Source organism: Xenopus laevis, chromosome 8L (assembly GCF_017654675.1).
Source record: "Xenopus laevis strain J_2021 chromosome 8L, Xenopus_laevis_v10.1, whole genome shotgun sequence".
Classification (NCBI taxonomy): domain Eukaryota; kingdom Metazoa; phylum Chordata; class Amphibia; order Anura; family Pipidae; genus Xenopus; species Xenopus laevis.
The window spans coordinates 79,938,968-79,959,860 of NC_054385.1; the positions used below are offsets into that span (position 1 = coordinate 79,938,968).

At 40.3% G+C, this 20,893-nt stretch overlaps 1 protein-coding gene across 1 annotated transcript in view; it reads right to left on the bottom strand.

The window, feature by feature from the left end:
• Positions 1-4,053: 4,053 nt before the first annotated feature.
• Positions 4,054-20,893, bottom strand: part of atg2b.L (autophagy related 2B L homeolog) — a 54,335-nt gene continuing 37,495 nt past the window's right edge. The window contains exons 33-42 of the mRNA XM_018230491.2: positions 19,971-20,165; positions 18,714-18,815; positions 17,379-17,457; positions 16,423-16,612; positions 16,272-16,341; positions 14,791-14,873; positions 14,208-14,329; positions 13,961-14,115; positions 13,072-13,221; positions 4,054-4,828 (exon numbers count right to left, since the gene is read on the bottom strand). Coding sequence (XP_018085980.1) covers positions 4,598-4,828; positions 13,072-13,221; positions 13,961-14,115; positions 14,208-14,329; positions 14,791-14,873; positions 16,272-16,341; positions 16,423-16,612; positions 17,379-17,457; positions 18,714-18,815; positions 19,971-20,165 — 1,377 coding nt within the window. The 3' untranslated portion in view covers positions 4,054-4,597. The remainder of the gene's footprint in view (positions 4,829-13,071; positions 13,222-13,960; positions 14,116-14,207; positions 14,330-14,790; positions 14,874-16,271; positions 16,342-16,422; positions 16,613-17,378; positions 17,458-18,713; positions 18,816-19,970; positions 20,166-20,893) is intronic.

Sequence of the window (20,893 nt, forward strand, 5' to 3'; positions counted from 1 at the left end):
AAATCTAGCCATTGACTGAGGAATGAGGGAAACTTTGTCTATATTTGCGGATGACCACAGCTAAGCAATTTAACGATAAATAGGATATAAAGAAAAAGAAAATCTCTAAAATCTAAAAAAAAAAAAAAGAAAAAAAGTTGATTGGGAGTGGGAGCATTTTTCAGATTTATCTTGGAAATAGTTTTTTCAACCGATACCCCAATTAGGCAATAATTTGCTAATAATGAATCTTTACATTTGCTGAAGGTTTTGTTTTGATTTTATTGCAGAAAGTAAGGCTAATGGCAGATCAAACAGTTACATACAGCTTCACATTAAAACTTTCTGATGCAGAAACGACAGAAAGTCTGTGGCCAGAAAACATGCAATAGAACATTCTCAGAGAGATAATCACCTGTACAGTAAAGTAAATTTTTTTTTTTGTTTTTTGGCTTTTACTTTTAATATCACTTTTTTTAAAAGAGAGGGGTCTATGTAGGCTAGGGGTTTTTATTTGCAAAGATTTGGTTGTATTTAAAGGGAATGTAACCCCCTCCCCCCCAAAAAAAAAAAAACCAAAAAAAAAACCAACTGATTTGGTGACATTTGTCAGTCACATCACAGTAGTGCAGATTTCAGTGTGGGTGACAATTATTCCTGCCTGCCTATTAAACACTTAAAATATTGGAATTGCAAAAGTGCTCAGAAAAGCACCTCAGTAAATATTGGCTTTTTACATCTATTGCCTTGATAATCTTTTGACATTCTGTGTGTAATTTACTGTCCACTTGACTGAAAATACAGTTCTCACAGAAACAGGAAGTAGTGTGAGTGTAAGACACATCTCTGTCTCCGCATTGGCTGATAGACCTAGCATGTATGTATGCCCCTGGTTTGTGTGTGAGTGCAAGTCAGACAATATAGCATTATCCACATATACTACTAGTAAGGCATATTTTTATTATTTATATGAAAACAGCATTTTACATAAGGGTTGTTTAATGTGAACTATTTGTATAAAGCCCTGCAATGTTTAGGAGTCTAGATAATAAGTGTTTGAGACACAGAAGCCAATTATGTGGCGCAAGTGACATGGGAAACATTAAACTTAAAGGGGTGGTTCACCTTTACATTAACTGAAAATAGTTGTAGTTGTAGTAGTAGTAGTTTTCTTTTTATAGTTTTTTAATTATTTGCCTTTTTCTTATAAAGCTTCCCAGCTTTAAAATGTGGGTCACTGACCCCGTATTTAAAAAAAAAAATGCTCTGTAAAGCTACAAATGTATTATTGATAATTTCTATAAATCGTGTTTCTTTTTAGGCCATTTCCTAGTCATATTCCAGTCTCTTATTCTAATTCTAATCAGTGTATTGTTGGTAGAGAAATTTGGACCCTAGCAACCACATTGCTGAAATTGCAAACTTGAGAGTTACTGCATAAAAAGCGAAATAACTCAAAAACCACAAATACTAAACATGAAAACGAACTGCAAATTGTCTCAGAATGTCACTCTCTATATAATACTTGTTAATGTAAAGGTGAACTAAACCCTAAAAATTTATATGGCTAAAAATGCCGTATTTTATATACTGAACTTATTGCACAGGCCTAAAGTTTCAGCTTGTCAATAGCAGCAATGATCCAGGACTTCAAACTTGTCACAGGGGGTCATCATCTTGGAAAGTGTCTGTGAGACACACACATGCTCAGTGGGCTCTGAGCAGCTGTTGAGAAGCTAAGCTTAGGGGTCGTCACAAATGAGGTTGGCTGTAATAAAAGCTGATTCTACAGGGCTGATTATTAAATTCTGATGCTAATTGCACTGGTTTCTGTGTTGCCATGTAGTCATTATCTGTAGTAATTACTAATCAGCCTTATATTGTGACATTTCTATTCTATATGTACTGTATATTGTGAGTGGGTCCCAAAGCTCAGTAAGTGACAGCAGTACAGAGCATGTAAAGTGAATCAACAGAAAAGAAGATGGGGAGCTACTGGACATCTTTGGAGGCACAGATCTTCACTGCTAAAGGGCTGTAGTTGCCTGGGGCTGGTAAAGAAACCCAAAACATTATGTACAACATTTCCAGCTACTTCTTTAGTTTAACTTTCCTTGTCCTTTAAAGCAACACAAACATTAGTTACAAAGCTGCCTATATACACAACATACAGAATAACTTACATGATATTTTGTCACGTTGCTAAGATGGTTTCAGATGGCTATATTATAAAACCAGTTCTAATTCGCCATGCAGACCACACCCCTGAAAATAATGTAACATCATTTTCATTTTATTATTCTCTCCTGTAAACAAGGCTTTAAAAATTCACAACATTGATGTACACAGGAAAATGACTGGATCTCCCCATAGGTGTTTATTGACAGTTTCAATATGCAGGGAAAAAGTCCAATCATCTACACAAGGAACAGACGTAGCAACATAAGCACATACAAATCAGTTACAATCATTTTGCTTGAAGGAGAGACAGATCTGGTTTTGATTTGTGGAACTCCAGTAGCTGCCACCCAGGATGCAAAAAGGCAGATTTCCTTCGGCGCTCCAGCTGTTTCAAGGCAATGGAAAATATTGGGACCTGAAAGTCTAAAACCTCAGGAGCACCAAAGGTTGTCCATCCTTGCCAGTAACTTTTATAACCCTGTGCCAGTATAACTGCGGTGCTGTGAAAGCCACAGGGCGGAGCTACTTTCCGGCTGCGAGGTTTATTACAATGTTTTTGTCTCCCTATTAAAGGGTTAGTAACGCTCCAAATAAGTATTGGATAGTATTATGGCATATGCCAGTTTTGTCACTTCCCACTGTCTGTAGCTAGAGGCACTGGGATGCAGACTATGAGAAGCAGCAAGCACCCAGTGTCATAATACAGGTATGGGACCTGGGAATGCTCGGAACCTGGGGTTTTCCGGATAACGGATATTTCCATAATTTGGAACTTCATACCTTAAGTCTACTATAAACTCATGTAAACATTAAATAAACCCAACAGGCTGGTTTTGCTTCCAATAAGGATTAATTCTATCTTAGTTTGGATCAACTACAAGATACTGTTTTATTATTACAGAGAAAAAGAAAATCATTTTTTAAAATTTGGATTATTTCATTATAATGGAGTCTATAGGAGAAGGCCTTTCCGTAACTCGGACCTATTTGGATAACGGGTTTCCGGATAACAGAACCCATTCCTGTACTTTAAAAAAAAAAAAACCTATATTATATATTCCTTGATTGAAACTGAACAGTGCAGCTAAGATGATGCCATTTTCCCTTTTAGTTTCACTGCTAGAAAAAAAATGCTGCATAGAAATTCAAAAAATCCACTGCACCCAAGTAACAGTTTCCCTTCAACTGCAGTTAGAAGCATTGTTCTGTCCAACATTCCTTTTTCTTACTGCCGCAACATCAATCCCATGAACACTAAGGGCAATGGAACAAGTTTTTTATGCAGACAGACAAAACACCTATCGCTCGGATGAGTCCTGTGTTGTAGCAGCCACGTCAGTGCATTCACAGTGCAGTCATGGGGCTTTTGCGTTTTCACCACAAAATCCACCTGGTGTGCATACTGCAATCAGATGCTCTGCCTTTAAATTTTGCTGCAGCACAGGCTGGACTGGAGCAAATAGTGCATGTGTGCAATGGACAGAAAACACTGCATGCCAATCCATTTCACCTGTTATAAAATGTTCCAGAAAGTTATTTCTGCAAACACAACTCTCTGCAATGTAACAGCAATGCTTAGACAAAGCCTAACCGTTTATATGCCATCCAAACTTCTGTTAATGGGATTACAAATTGCTGGGCAATTTATAATCCCACATGAAACAAATGCTTGGAAATGCAGAATCTAAAGAACTGACACTGTGTATTTCTTTAGAGCCTGTGATTCTATGAATTGCGGCACACAAAAAGTTGCATGTATATTTTGTTAAAAAGAAAAACAACCAAGCCATCAAAAATAAAAGATCAGGCTCATTTCAGGCTTGTAAACGCAGGACTGCATCTCAGGGCGATAAACACATGAAGGACTCCCTGTTCCACAAAAACTACCAAATGTCACCAGAACGTCAACTTTATTCACACTATGAACAAGTACAATTTACAGAATATGGACTACAGCTGACATATTTCTGCAGTATCAAAGCTTTCCAAAATTGCAACACAGAACAACTTTATATACAACATTAAACAGAGTGCATCTCAGAGGAGAATCCTAGGAGTTCATAAAGCAAACATCCAAACACACTTATTTCACTTTTTTTGTGGCGTTTCTTCATTCTAGTTTCGTTTCTAGCTAGTAATTGTTCAGGATATGTTGCAGAGAGCACACATGCCAAAAGAATGGAAACCAGCTGAAGTGACCCCTAGTTTATAATGTCAGAGTACCATGCATACAGATGAACTACTAAATGTGTACGGACAGTGCCACAGATGTCTGTGTCAATCATTTTCAAGAGCTAAGATTGAGCCATTGCAGTGTCTTTTTTTCCCTTTTTGCCATCAAAAATGTAACCGGATTCCTGAGCCAAATTTTCTGAACCATCAAAAATTGCAACCCTGGGGTCTTCCATAACTTCTTTGTTGGGCACAAAACATGACACTAACCCTCTTCCAACCTCCATTTCTGAGACTCCTCCTCTCGAACATCAGGCCTGATTTGATTCCTCATTCCACCCAAAACATTTGAAGTGGCTTCAGTTGCTACTATCAGAGGTTTAACAACGGCAGGAGGAATCTGTCTTAAAACTCCTCCAACAGCTCCTGTCACACCTCTGTTCTCATGCTCCCGGGCTGCGGTCTCATAGATCGTCTGAGCAGTATCTGTAATCCCCTACAGGAAAAAAGACAAAAATAAAACTAGTGGGCAGCTAGCCATATAAGTTGTGTCCAAAATGTGGGTACCATCCAAATGATGCATTAGTGTACTGAGCATTTAATTGCTGCCACAGCTTAAAGGATCAGTTCAGTATAAAAATAAAAACTGGGTAAATAGATGGCCTGTGCAAAATATAGAAATTTTTTCATACTCACCGTAATTTCTATTTCCAAGTCACTTCCATGGCAGCATTCACCAACATGGGTTAATCCCGCCTATCAGGTCACTGGACAGGAAAGAGTTAACGATCGGTATAAATACCTTGCTCCTCCCAGCAATCCTCGTCTAGTAACAAGCTCCAGAAGAAGGGAGGGAAGTTGGTGAATGCTGCCATGGAAGTGACTTGGAAATAGAAATTACGGTGAGTATGAAAAAATTTCTATATTTCCCAAGTCACCCATGGCAGACAATTCACCAACATGGGATTTCCCCAAGCTTAAAGAAGGGAGGGACCATTATCGATCAACCAAAAAACTTTATTTAGCATGAACAACAGATTGCAAAATCTTTCTTCCAAACTTTGCATCTTGAGACAGCATCACATTCAGTCTGTAATGACGAATGAAGGTACAAGAAGATGTCCACCTCGCAGCCTTGCAGATGAGGTCTGGCGGGGCCTTGGCTTCCGCCGCCCAGGAAGTAGCCATGGCTCTTGTAGAGTGAGCCCTCAGGTCCTTAGGAATCTCATTGCCTGTCAACCGATAAGCTAGAGCAATGCAGGAGACAATCCAGCGGCCAATCGTAGATTTAGCTGGTGCCATACCCTTTCTAGGGCCCCTCGGAATCAGGAATAACTTGTCAGATTTTCGCCAATCCTTCGTTCGCGTCAGATAATGCGAAACGGCCCTCACCAAGTCCAAAGTATGCCATTCTCGCTCCTTGTTAGACTTTGGAGACGGGCAGAAAGAAGGTAGTGTAATTTCCAAATCGGCATGAAATTGGGAGATTACTTTTGGAAGAAACTCAAAAGATGGTCTCATAATCACTTTGTCCGGATAGACAACTGTGTCTGGCTCTTTTGCTGACAAAGCAGAAATCTCACCAACCCTGCAAGCTGAGGTAATAGCGACCAGAAACAGGACTTTCAATGTCGCATGCCAGTCCGAGGCTTTCCGCAAAGGCTCAAAAGGTGAAGACATTAAGGCTCGTAAGACAATCGTAAGGTCCCAAGGTGGAACTCTGGATTTCTTGAAAGGACACACCCTTCTCATTGCGTTGAAGAACCGGTTAACCAGAGGCTCCTCCGCCCAGGAATGACCACACAATGCAGATAATGCGGAGACTTGACCTCGCAGGGTGCTTGTGCTAAGTTTTCTCTGGAAACCCACAAACAGGAACTGAATCACCTGTTGGACAGTAGGATCTTTTGGGTCAAACTTGTGTTGTACTGCAAATTCTGCGAAACACTTCCAGACCCTGTAATATTGAGCCGAGGTAGAAGCCCTCCGAGCCTTCAATAAGAAATTCACCAGATCTTCCTGGAAACCATATTCTGCTAGCCTCTGCCTTTCAATTTCCATGCCGTCAGTGACAGGGAATCCACTCCCTCGTAGACCACTGGGCCCTGGGATAACAAATCCGGCTGAAGAGGCAGTCTCAGAGGTGGCTCCACTGCCAAACTCTGCAGGAGCGGAAACCAAGGGCGTCTCGGCCAATACGGAATTATGGCTATGACCAAGGCTTTTTCGATATCCACCTTTTTCAACACCCTCCAAATCATTGGAAAGGGCGGAAAAACATAACCAAATATCCTGCTCCAATCCTGGAGGAGTGCATCCACTGCTTCTGCCAGAGGACATGGTGCCCTGGAGAAGAACCTGCTGCACTTGTGGTTTTTGTCCGTGGCCATAAGATCGATTTCTGGCCTTCCGAACCTCTGTACTACGCCTTGAAAGGTTAGCAGACATAAACTCCATTCTCCTGGTTGCAAGGTGTTGCGACTGAGAAAGTCTGCCTCCGTATTCTGACTGCCTGGAATATGTAAGGCTGTCAGCCCTTCTAGATTTTCCTCTGCCCACGTCATTATTGGGGCCAGTTCTTTTAGCAGTCGGGCGCTTCTGGTGCCACCTTGCTTCTGCACATAAGACACAGTTGTAACATTGTCTGACTGAATCTTTACCCAGGCATGTAGAATCTTTTCTGAAAAGGCCAGCAATGCCTCTTTCACGGCCCGTAGTTCCAGAATGTTTGAGGAGACACCCTGCAGGTTCCAATGACCTTGAACACTGCGGCCTTCCAGTACTGCACCCCAGCCTCTCTCTGAAGCGTCTGTCGTGATCACCACATACGGGGGGTTTGCAAGGACCATCCCCTGAGTCAAATTTCCTACAACCAGCCACCAACTTAAACTGTCTTTGGCGTCCTCTGAAACTACAATTCGTGAATTTAGTTTCAACTGTCTTGAAGCATTCTCCCTCAGGAAGAATTGTTGGAGAGGCCTCATGTGCCACCTGGCCCACTTCACCATCTGGATCGTAGATGCCATGAGACCTAGGACCGACATGCATGATCTTACTGAGACTCTTTGTTGTTCTTTGAACTGTCTTATTTGTCTCAATATATGCTGTATCTTTTCTTGAGGAAGTGAAACTATTCCTTCCTGCGTATCCAGGTGTGCACCCAAGAAGACCATCCTTTGTGACGGAAGTAAGCTGCTCTTCTCCCAGTTTATTACCCAACCGAACTGTTGGAGTACCAGGATTGTTCTGTCCCTGAATTTCAGAGCTTCCTCTCTTGATGAAGCCACCAACAGAATGTCGTCCAGGTAATGAAATATAGGCACACCTTCTACTCTTAGAAAAGCCACGACCGTGACCAGGACTTTTGTAAACGTTCTTGGGGACGTTGAGAGGCCAAAGGGAAGACAGGTAAACTGGACATGTTGACCTCTGAAAACAAATCGAAGATACTTCCGGTGTGTCTTGTGCACTGGTACATGGAAATATGCGTCCTTCAAGTCCAGATTTATTAGCCATGATTGTGGAGGAACTGCTTGTAGGATGGACGTCAGTGATTCCATTTTGAAGCGCCTGCAGTTGACAAACTGATTCAGAGGGCGTAAATCCAGTACTGGTCTGAATGCCCCCGAGGCCTTCCGGACTAGAAAGAGCTTCGAATAGAAACCTAAGCCCTGTTGGGACTTCGGAACCCATTCCACTGCCCCCGAGTTCAGGAGTTGATCTACATACTCCTGTAACACTTGGTCCGAACCTGGTACCTGCGGGACTGAAGACACCTTGAACACATTGCGAGACGGCACCCTGTGGAACTTCAACTGATATCCTTCCTGAATCACCCTCAGGACCCATTGGTCTCTGATTTTTGAGGCCCAGACCGCATAAAAGGATGTTAGACGTGCCCCCACTCTGCTGGTCTGAGCCGGCCTGATCTCATTGCTTCTTCTCCGTATGGCTCGAGCTGAAAGTAGAACTTCTCCTATTGGGAGGCCTACTTTCCCCCCTTGTGGGCTTCCAATTAGTCTGTCTTCCGGCAGTCCTTCCATATCTAGGCTGTCTTGAACCCCGAAAGGACCTGTTAATGGGGGAACTAGGCCTCCCCCCTTGACGCCTGAATCTCTTCTCCTGCGGCAAAAATACACTCTTGCCCCCGGAAGCTTTCTTAATGATGGAATCGAGTTTCTCACCGAAGAGCATCTCTCCCTCAAACGGCAACTGACATAAATTCCCCTTAGAGGCTGAATCCGCCAGCCATGGCTTCAACCACAAAGCCCTTCTTGAGGACACCGAAAGTGCCATAGTTCTTGAAGCTAGATGTACCAGATCTAGAGAGGTATCGGTCATGAAATCCACCGCTAGTTTCAATTCAGACAACATTTCACGTAACCCAGACCTTTTGACATTAGAAGAAATGGCATCTTCCAGGTTATTCAACCACACCTTCATAGCTCTTGATGTGGAGGTCATAGCTACTGCCGGTCTACAAGTTGCTCCTGCCGCTATAAACGTCTTCTTGAGGTTGGTTTCGATCCGTTTCTCCATTGGATCACGGAAAGCTGCTGCATCATCCACTGGCAGCGTCGTCTTTCTTGCCAACCTTACCACCGCAGCGTCGACTTTAGGCGGATTGTCCCACAATTTAGAGAAAGACTCCTCCACCGGATACTTTTTTGCAAACTTCCCCTGGATAACAAACTTTTTCTCTGTTCTCTTCCACTCAGAGCTGATGATTTCCTTAATTGAATCATGCACCGGGAAAGTCACCTGTCTTTTCCTGACCGATGGGAAGAATTTATCTGCTGAACTAGACTTAGGTAGCTCTTCCGAAAGACATAGCGTCTTCCTTACTGCCTTTACCAGATTCTCTATCGCTGTAGGATCAAATGCAATCTCTTCCTCAGAAAACACTTCTCCCTCCTCTGAGAGTTCTGAATGTGCGTCCCCTGGAGAATACAATTCTTCATCTGACACATCTGATAGAGACTCATATGGCAAATCTCTGACCCTCTTAGCTTTCCTCTGTACCCCAGAGGTAGAAGCAGTAGCCTCTTGCATGCCTTGTACTACAGCTTGCTTGATGATGGAGACCAGAGCATCCAATTGTGGGGCTCCTGAAGGCTGAGGGTCTGCAGACGCTACTGGGTCCGTAGCTGAAGCCGCTTTCTTTGAGAGAGTAGGCTCCCCTTTCTGCAATTCAGTTGACATATGTAGGCTGAAAATGGAAAAGACAACCATCAGCCACTAATTATCGTTCTCTCTCATTACATCCATATATCCACAGCCAGCTTACCTAGGACCTTTGGGCTGAGATCCTTTTCCAGAGCCAGGCTGATCCATAGTAACCTGTAACACATTATTCCATAAGCATAAATTCAATTACAAAAGCAAGATTCCACTGGAAAGGCACTCACAGTCTGTAGCCGAGTGAACCAACGCTCTCCAACTTCCGGCGAAGTGTACAATCACATCCAGCCAAAACGCCAGCCTTGCACACACTGCCAGCGTCTTCTTATTGCGTCACTTCCTGACGCCGTTTTCCCGCGCGTCAGTCCGGACGCGCGTCACTTCCGGGCGCGCGCGTCCATTTCCGGGCGCGCGTCTTCTTTGAGCGCGCGTCTTCCGCGTGCGTCACTTCCGGCACGCGTCACTCCGTTCGCGTCAACTCAGGCGCGCGTCTTACACGCGCTTCCGCGTCCGTACTCGACGCGCGTCCGCGTCAGTATTGGCGCGTGTGCTCTTCCATGGAACAAAACACTTTACCCAGCCTCGAATCCATCTGAAACGGCTGATCCTCTGGACTGCTTCATCCTCCTCTCTACCTTTAGGAGGGAATTCTTACAGCAGCTCCAGCACACAACCCTGCCCAACGGGTTCTTCTCACCACAACCCGTATAGGGTGCACTTGGAGGCATCAGAGGGGAGAGAGAGAGAGAGAGAGAGACCCACTCTGGTATGGTAAGCTTAGCAGCCTTTTAGCCATCTGTAGCAGCCTGTAGCAGTCTGTAGCAGCCTGTCGTGACCTGGACAGGAAAAAAGACGAGGATTGCTGGGAGGAGCAAGGTATTTATACCGATCGTTAACTCTTTCCTGTCCAGTGACCTGATAGGCGGGATTAACCCATGTTGGTGAATTGTCTGCCATGGGTGACTTGGGAAATAGAATTTTTTTCTGATATAGTTAGCCAAAAATGTAGTCTATAAAGGCTGGAGTGATTGGATGTTTAACATAACAGAATATAATCCAACTTCCTGCTTTTCAGCTCTCTAACTCTGCTGTTAGTCAGCGACTTGAAGATGGGCCACATGGGACATGACCAGTGAGTTTGCAATTGATCCTCAGCACTCAGCTCAGATTCAAAAGCAACAGTAATGACCCATGTATCCCCCCTTCAAGTCACTGATTGGTTACTGCCTGGTAACCAATCAGTGGAAACCAAGAGAACTGCAAATCAGGAAGTAGTGTTCTGGCTATTATGTTACACATCCAGTCACTCCAGACTTCATATTTTACATTTTTGGCTAACTAACTCTATTGAAAACATTTTTTATTTTGCACAGCCTATCTATTTACCCAGTTTTTATTTTTAGACTTTAACAAATCCTTTTTAAGGGGATATATATATATATATATATACACATACAGTGGTGTGAAAAACTATTTGCCCCCTTTCTGATTTCTTATTCTTTTGCATGTTTGTCACACTTAAATGTTTCTGCTCATCAAAAACCGTTAACTATTAGTCAAAGATAACATAATTGAACACAAAATGCAGTTTTTAAATGAAGGTTTACGTTATTAAGGGAGAAAAAAAACTCCAAATCTACATGGGCCTGTGTGAAAAAGTGATTGCCCCCCTTGTTAAAAAATAACTTAACTGTGGTTTATCACACCTGAGTTCAATTTCAAAGGTTATAAAGCCATTTCTAAAGCTTTGGGACTCCAGCAAACCACAGTGAGAGCCATTATCCACAAATGGCAAAAACATGGAACAGTGGTGAACCTTCCCAGGAGTGGCCGGCCGACCAAAATTACCCTAAGAGCGCAGAGACAACTCATCCGAGAGGCCACAAAAGACCCCAGGACAACATCTAAAGAACTGCAGGCCTCACTTGCCTCAATTAAGGTCAGTGTTCACGACTCCACCATAAGAAAGAGACATGGCAGATTTCCAAGGCGCAAACCACTTTTAAGCAAAAAGAACATTAAGGCTCGTCTCAATTTTGCTAAAAAACATCTCAATGATTGCCAAGACTTTTGGGAAAATACCTTGTGGACCGACGAGACAAAAGTTGAACTTTTTGGAAGGTGCGCGTCCCGTTACATCTGGCGTAAAAGTAACACAGCATTTCAGAAAAAGAACATCATACCAACAGTAAAATATGGTGGTGGTAGTGTGATGGTCTGGGGTTGTTTTGCTGCTTCAGGACCTGGAAGACTTGCTGTGATAGATGGAACCATGAATTCTACTGTCTACCAAAAAATCCTGAAGGAGAATGTCCGGCCATCTGTTCGTCAACTCAAGCTGAAGCGATCTTGGGTGCTGCAGCAGGACAATGACCCAAAACACACCAGCAAATCCACCTCTGAATGGCTGAAGAAAAACAAAATGAAGACTTTGGAGTGGCCTAGTCAAAGTCCTGACCTGAATCCTATTGAGATGTTGTGGCATGACCTTAAAAAGGCGGTTCATGCTAGAAAACCCTCAAATAAAGCTGAATTACAACAATTCTGCAAAGATGAGTGGGCCAAAATTCCTCCAGAGCGCTGTAAAAGACTCGTTGCAAGTTATCGCAAACGCTTGATTGCAGTTATTGCTGCTAAGGGTGGCCCAACCAGTTATTAGGTTCAGGGGGCAATTACTTTTTCACACAGGTTTGGATTTCTTTTCTCCCTAAATAATAAAAACCCATTTAAAACACTCATTTAAAACCTGTTTAAAAACTGCATTTTGTGTTTACTTGTGTTATCTTTGACTAATAGTTAAATGTGTTTGATGATCAGAAACATTTTGTGTGACAAACATGCAAAAGAATAAGTAATCAGGAAGGGGGCAAATAGTTTTTCACACCACTGTATATATGAAGCAGCATGTATGGGCCGCACCCCCAAAAGTGTTCAATACCTGGGTGCTCATGCATACAAAATAGATAGAGCATATGAAGTGATTCTCTCTCTCTCTCTCTAATAATGTAAGCTTTGTTATCAGTTTTTACCAATTAGAAGAATGGTGAAATGGCTTATTCAGGAAATGTCTGGAGCCTTTTGCTAATAAATTACAGATTTGGTTATAGAGATGGATACATTTTACTCTAAAAACTATTTATCACGATCAATTAAAAAAATGTATGTCCCAAGTACAGTTCACTGATAAATACTGGTATGTACACCTCAACTCTGTGTGTATATACTACAGGGATCAGTTAGATCAAAATGGACATGTCAATTCTATGGCATTGACAATCAATTCCTGCCAGCAGACAGCCAGCACCATAGAACTTACAATCTACAGCAGCAAATAGTTAAAACGTTTGTCTTTAAAGTGAAAATATGGTTCAAAGAAATATATCTATCTAGCTACAATTACATTCACATAAAATAAAAAAATATTTCTGAAAAACCTTCTGGTATTTCCTGTCCGATAATTCACTGAATACATTACTTAACTAATATTTATGAAATCAAACAAAAGCACACATTTTTAATGAACATACTTGAAGCTATGTTTGACTATGGGAATTTTACCTCTTTAACCACGGTATATGCTTTAGCTACCCCTTCCCTTAGATCCACAGGCTGATGCACCAGTCGGTGATGAGAAAATCGCTTTGCTCTTTTAAGCTCAACAGGGCTTGGTCCAGGGGACACCATATCATATGCGGTCTCTGCAGCAGCCTATAAAACAACAGAAATAAACTGATCACAAGGAATGGAGATCAGCATCTGAAACATAAATGTGAAGAGCTTTATGCTTTAGAAAAGGGTTTTTTAACCCATGAGGCAGGTCCCAAAAATGGTTTCTTTTTAGGGTGGGTGTCCATGCCACATTTACCACACCCAAATTCATTTCTACAATAGACCATAGAATTTAACATAAAATGCTCTATGTACAGTGTATGAGGAAATATGTAAAAATAACATTTGCAGAATGAAAATGAAACACCTCTAGACACTGCTTAACTATAATGAATATGGTTTTATGGCAAAATCAAATACTGATATTTTCCATTTAAATGTTATGTTCTTATTAATAATATTATTAATGATAATTTTTAAAAAAAACTTAATTATTAATGGATATTATGATTATATTCTTTTGCATAAAAGAAAGGAACAACAGTAATTCACATTGATGAATTTCCTAGCAAGAGGAAATTTAAAGGAACAGTTCAAACAGTTCAAGACTCTGATTGGTTACTGCCTGGTAACCAGGGTAACCAGTCAGTGTAAACCAAGAGAGCTGAAAAGCAGGAAGTAGTGTTTGGCTATTATGTTAGACATCCAGTCACTCCAGCCTTTATACATTACATTTTTGCCTAAATAACTATATTAGAATTTTTTTTTATTTTGCACAGCCTATCTATTTACCTAGTTTTTATTTTTCACTGAACAATTCCTTTAAGTAGAAGAATACCTGAATAGTTTGAACTATTCTGTTAGTCAGTTCAAGGGCTGCCATGGCAGTAGAAGTTCCAAAAGATGCAGCTCCTCTCTGGAATCCCCGTACAATGCGGCCATCTTTCCGATATTGTTCAATGGGCAGCCATACCAAGTCCTTGAGTCCCTGAACTAAAATGAAAATGCATTGATTGAACAGAAAAAAAAGGTAGAAAAGGGCCCATAGATTTTCCCAGTTAATAGGAGAATCAAACAGGACTCACCAAGCTGCACTAGAGAATGCATTGGCCCAACTCCTCCCAAAATTCCAGGAAGTTGGCTTTTCTTAATATCGGTAAGCCATTCATTTACAGCATAGGAAAAGAGTTTATCCAAACCTAATAAACTGAGAACAAAATTGTAAAAGTTAAAAGTTCTGTAAATTATTCAGTAATGCATTACTAATATAAGTGAATCATAATTCTTAATGATTAACACTGCATTTTACATAATGAAAAACATTACAAAATAAAAACTACACTTCGTATAGTTCCCACGTTCTCAGATGGGACTGCCCATTTGAGGACCTGGGGAAGTAGGCCATGCTATTATCAAGGCATAAACTAGGTGCACTTTCTAGTGAGCAAATGTAAGATGCAAAAGGGTAGTGGCTCAAGGTTAATGCTGTGGAGAATAAGAAAAGCTGTTGCTGCCAGGGAAGGACTCCTTAAGATAAAAATGACACTTGGGTTGAAAAAAGCAGCAGTCTGTGTGGCTATACGTTGGATTTTAATAATGTGCATGGAATTACATGTGCTGTTTAAGCTTTTGTTTTCTGTTCATTATGACTGACATTGCATAGTTTACCCATGTCTGTAGCAAAGTCTCTTCAGCTTGAGTTCAGAGTTGTTCAACTGAGCTAGTCCAATAAGAATTCCAGTTAGTGTTCCCTTAGAGAAAAGTAGAAATGTATTAACATAGTAACCCATGCCACCTTCTGGTTTCAGTGAACTGGTTTTATTTTTGTGTTGCAATGCACATGACATTCCCAATAAAGCCCACTAATTTGCATGTTCAGGATAGCAGGCATTGTGTATCTGGCCAGGAAAGTTAGTGGCACATTCCAGCAAGATTAAAAGACCTCAGGAATGGGAGGCAACCAAAATAAAGTAGGCACTTAGGGTCAAGGGGGCTGTAATCAATATTAGACCAGTCTTTCAAATTTCCACTAACACATGAGTGCTGGAAATTCTTTAAGCTGGCCATGGATGTGCAGATTTTATTCTTTATATGACAAAAGATCATTAGTTTCAATGCAATGATATACAACTAACCATTTAAATAAAGTTGGAAAAATAACAAATCAGACAATGTTCTGGCCACAGACATCAATTGTACAAAAGTTATGTCCCGGAAAAATAGTGACAGTCACCCATTGATATAAAGGTTACCCGACAAAGATTTTCTAACCTGTCTGATCGGCTAAATGACCCATCGCCATGGTACTAAAATTCTTGGGACGATTATTCTCCACTCACAGTCTGAAAATCGTACAAACCTTTGTTTTGTATGACTACATGTTTGCATCCATGGGCAGCTTTAGATACCCCATGCAGGTAAACTCAATAGCAATATTATTCAGAAATCAGAGACTTTATCACTTGATAAAGAGTTTTGTTACTTGAAATATGTTGTGTAGTTAAATGCACTTCTGCAGTTACTTCTGCCTTGGCTTACTTAATATCTCTGATTTCTGAATAATACTGCTTATAATACGTATCATATATTATTATATAATATATTATATATTATATAAGTAATAAGTATTAACACTTTGGGCTTGCTTGTCCCTTAAATAAAAAAAATCCAATATAACAACATGTCATTTTCTTTTTGAGGCTTTTTAATTGACTGTCAGATACTAGAAAAGCTGTCCGACATTGAAGAGGATTTGATTGTTATTTTACCATGGTACAATGAAGATTTTTCTTTACTTCTGATAAGTAGATCAAAGACAGGAGATAAAACATCACTACCAACAATCACAAGCAATTTTATCCATAGAAACAGGACTAGTTAATTAATGCTTGAGCTAGATGGGAGTGCTATTGCAGTGCCTTGTAGACATAAAAATATAATGAAAAGGTGTGAGCTGCAAAAATTCAATGTGTGAATATATTGCTGCTGTAAAAAGAACTAGCTACACAACTTGACCATCATAAACATCTTTGCAAATATTGAGTGACTGAATTGCTGAAGGGGCAGCTTTATTTATTGATATATATTTCTCAACAAACTTAAGGGAAGTGTCAAGTAGCTGTCAGATGAAAAATAAACTTTGTACATACCTGGTCCATGAGGAGATGTTTTCCATGGTAGTCCAGCCTTATTGGAACTTCTGAAGTAAATCGGAATTCCCTGAATGAATAAGAGATTCATATTACATTCATGCATGCATATTCAAGTAAAACACACTGCTTGCATGTGCATAATATTTACCGGAAAAAAACAGGCTGGTCACTGAATGAAGATACCTCTTCAGAGGCAGTCTGTGCAATATCTTCAGAACTGATGCTGCCATTTTTCACTGGTTCAGTTTGCCCAATAAATGAAATAACAGGGTTTCTCTTTTGAGAATAGAGGTGCTTTGGCAAACTGCATGTAACATCGGAAGCTGGGTATCTTTTTACTAAAAAACATCAATAGCATACTAAGTAAACACATTCAATGAAAATGATCCCGTTTATATTGTCACATGAAAATAACTGTATAATCTGCTTTTGTTTGGACCCTCCTGAAAATGAATGTGCAGTGTTCATTCATACCTCACAGTACTGGGATCTTGGGTTTGATTGTGACCAGGGCACTGTCTCAGTTGTGTGTGTATATTTGTTGGCTTCCTCTGGGCATTTCAGTTTCCTCCAACCATCCAAAACCATACTGTTAGGTTAATTGGATTTTGATTAAATAACCCAGAAAGCCCTTGGCACACACAGCTATAGCCGCCGGAGTTTTTGGACAATCCTGTCCACATCACTTTTGAGTGGGCAAAGTGCAAGAAATTAATGCTATTTCCCTATAACATATAACACAATTTGAATTTCATCCAGAAAATGTTTGTTTGCATTTTCTGTCCAAAATCTGCCTATGTGTACAGATGCAAGCAGTAACCTTATATACATATACTATTAAGAACCTACTTTAACGTGTGCCTAAACCACCTCAGCACACCAGAACTATACCTTTATATTGTTACAAGTACTACATTAATTTATAAAGGGCCAACATTTTCCTTCGAGCTGTACTTATGGGTACATAACTAATGACATGCAGACAAACTGATTCCGTAAGTAACAAAGGCCCTTCCTACCAAAACATTTCATTTCAGTTAAACATAAGAGAATTTTTGAGAGTCCTATCCATGTAAATTGTGCAAGTTGCAGCTAGAAAATCACCTTCTGGATCTGGCGTAACCAATAATTCAACCTCTGTAGAAAGATTTGTGAAAAAATCTTTCAAGAAAAACAAGGCATCCTAGGGAACAAGAAAAGATGTACATCAAAGACATTATTTTTCGTTTTCACATTGATTTAAACATATTTAAAATAAATAACAAGTGCTATAAAAATGTATGTAGTTAAGCATTTACACTTTTTTTCTGCATAAATAAGTTGCCGTGTTGCTTACTGCATATTAGTTGCAATGACCTAGGCTAGTTATCAGATAAAGAAACTGTTCTACTGCGTGCCGACTTCTGAATTTGCTAATGTCCCTAACTATCCCTCTCCCAAGTTAATATGAAGTTAAAGCAGTTAAACAATGCCAGATTTCAGAGAGAGCAATAAAAAATTTGATTAGTACACAAACTCACAATATAAGACCACAGTGTAAGGCCTTCAACAATGGGCGCAGTTGTTGCATGCATTTTTATCATTCATTAAAATGTACTTGCATCCAAAGATGGTCCCGGTACTTTTCTATAGCTGCACTCGGCAGCACTGTGTCCCTCCGCCACCTCTGACAACTTATGTACAAGTGTGCCTATTAGCACTGGATCTTCCAATATATGGCTGTAATGCCATTGTTTCCATGGAGTGAGAGTAGATGGTAGATTTTCACTTTAACAATGACATTCTTATGTCAAAGATATAAGATTTATACATTGGCAAAAACTTTAAATAACTCATAAATAGAAATGTGCGTGTACAGTTACAATTGTGCAAATTGTAGTGGGTTTCAGGAAACAAGTTATTAAAAGAAATATGTTAAGCTTTCAGGAATGAGTTGAATACAGTATATTCACACACAGTGGAATGCAAATGTATATGTGAGCAGCGCCCACACATTTATCTGGAGAGAGTTAGTGCCAGTGCATCACATTCTCACTGTTCACTCCCACGCAGCCAGAAATTAAGTCGATAAACATGCAAAAAGCAGTTTAGATAAAGGTATTTTTAAAGCTTGAGCTTAATAGATGCCTAGTTTTATGGTAGTGAAGTAAGGGCATTTTCCCAAGATAGAAAGTGAGATAACTACAAGGAAAATAATATAATGAGTATTTTGATTAATACATCAAGGATATCTGACACGCAGTCCTTCAGCTCCTCACTTTAATTTCTCCCCCACCTTGGATGGAGACCTCAGCATTTTTCTGCATTAGAGCTCTATCATCTCAAAGTCTGGTCCTAGCTTTAGCTACAAATTAAATGTCTGTATAGTGTGGTGCACTCTAGCATCAATTAACTATATTTGTAATGGTTAAGCACTTGTAAGTAAAAGACTTTACTGACCTGGTCAATATTAAGTCGGAGCGGCATTAAGGTCACTCTCAGGCAACATTCCTGTGGGGACTGGCCAGTCTCAGGGCGCACATGTAAGGCTTTGATAGTTAACTGCAAAATAGTAAAAAAATTTATTTAATAAAGACGTGTAACATAAAGCTATGAGAGTTTGATTCACTAACATCACAGAGGCTAAGGGCTTAGTGGGCAAAATGCCCCCTAATGAAGCATTCTTGTTACCCAGCAGCAGATGACTTTTTAGTGCATTTCCTCAGCTATATGCCTCACAGCTGCTTAGCAGTTATAACTAGTAATGTGACAACCAAGAAATGCAACTCGAGATGGTGATGCCGTTGACAAGGTTTACAGCACTGGTCTGACAGCTGTGATGTACTACTATTCAAATTATTATTTAAAGAAACTATGGTGTTAAGGAAGGAGTACATAATAAGATATACTCATTTGGTAACTAAGCAGATCTTTATCTGATCTAGTCTTCAACAAGCTTGGCTAAATATGGACAATCCTTTGGGCCAACAATCCGATCATGGGGAATACCAGGCAGGAAAGAATTGCTTCAAAACACAGATGTGGTCTTCGCTTGTCAAGATTCTATACTGCTTGATAGAAACCTGGCTGATTTCTGCCCTGATGCTGGTCAGGCTGACCATTCGGAGGACCCCTTATATGGGTCAATAAGCTGCCAACATGGTCTAAAATATCCAAATTGACAGCTTTTAATCACCTGTGTATGGCAACATTTGGAAACCGACAAATGTGAATTCACTGAATACAGTATTTAGTTTTGCAATTCGGCAGAATACCAACACTTTTTGCTGGATCTGGATATGCTGAATCCTGAATGCCTTGCCAAGCAACATAAGAATGCCACGTCACTGTAAAGCACTTCTGGGATTTTTCTTAAATTTGACTATCCAAATTAAGATTTTGATTCAGCCAAATCGTTGGTAGGTTTGTTAAAATGTATGGTGCAGCTAAAAAGCACAAATGTCCCAGCCTCATAGGTTTTATGGTGGCAGGTTTCACTTCAATGATTTACTGACAACACCTGGCAAGATCAAAGCTCTTCCTCGGTTTTAAAGGGTTAACAAGAGTTTATACTAAGAAGCAACTTGGGTAATAGGTTTTCAAGATTGATCAGCAAGAGCAAATGCTAAATGCCCTCAGGACAATAAGATGTTGCACATAACCATGTACTCTATCCATATCTCTTTGGCAAATCCAACCATGCCCTGCATGCCTTACCATATTGGAATGTGCTTTCCTTGGCATTTCTTTACTGCTGTATAAATGAAGGAATTTGTTCATTTGAGATGAGGCCAGGCGATCCCTAATCTCTAAATCCTGCACGATGAAGACCTGGCGTGATACTGGCTGCTCCATCGATGGAGATTCTACCGTGGATGCTCCCTGAGGGTATACTTCATGCTGAAACTTAACCTGTGTCCAGAGAAAATTAATCATTTCCAGGCAAACAGTGTAAATTGCAGATAGTCTTAATTCCATATGTATTTTTCTCTCTCTATAACTATTTTGGGTCACAGTACTAATACTTAGTGAGATCCACCCTTCCTCGTCCCTAGTGACCTGAAAATTTTACACCTACTGTACTTAGCTGACCTGATTAAAGCCCAGGCTTGAAAGAAGGGTTGAATAAATGTATTTCACAGAGATAATAAAAGGGCAACCAAACATATTTTTGGTACAGGTATGGGACCTATTATCCAGAATGATTGGGACCTGGGGTTTTCCGGATAACAGATCTTTCCATAGTTTGGATCTTCATACCATAAATCTACTAGAAAAGCATGTAAACATTAAATATACCCAGCAGGCTTGTTTTGCTTCCAATACAGATTATATATTAGTTTGGATCAAGTACAAGGTACTGTTTTATTATTACAGAGACAAGGGAAAAATTGGATTATTTCATTACAATGGAGTCTATGGGGAAATAGCCATTCCGTAATTAGGAGCTTTCTGGATAACAGGTTTCAGGATAATGGATCCCATACCTGTATAAGATGCAGCAATAGTAGCTAATGTAACCTCTTGTATGGAAATCTGAGTAATTAAGTTAAATTCTTGGACTGTCCCACGCAAAAATGTTCTGCCAGAGAAAGTCAATTTGTTATCCTAATTGGCTGCCTGTAAACTTATTGCACAAC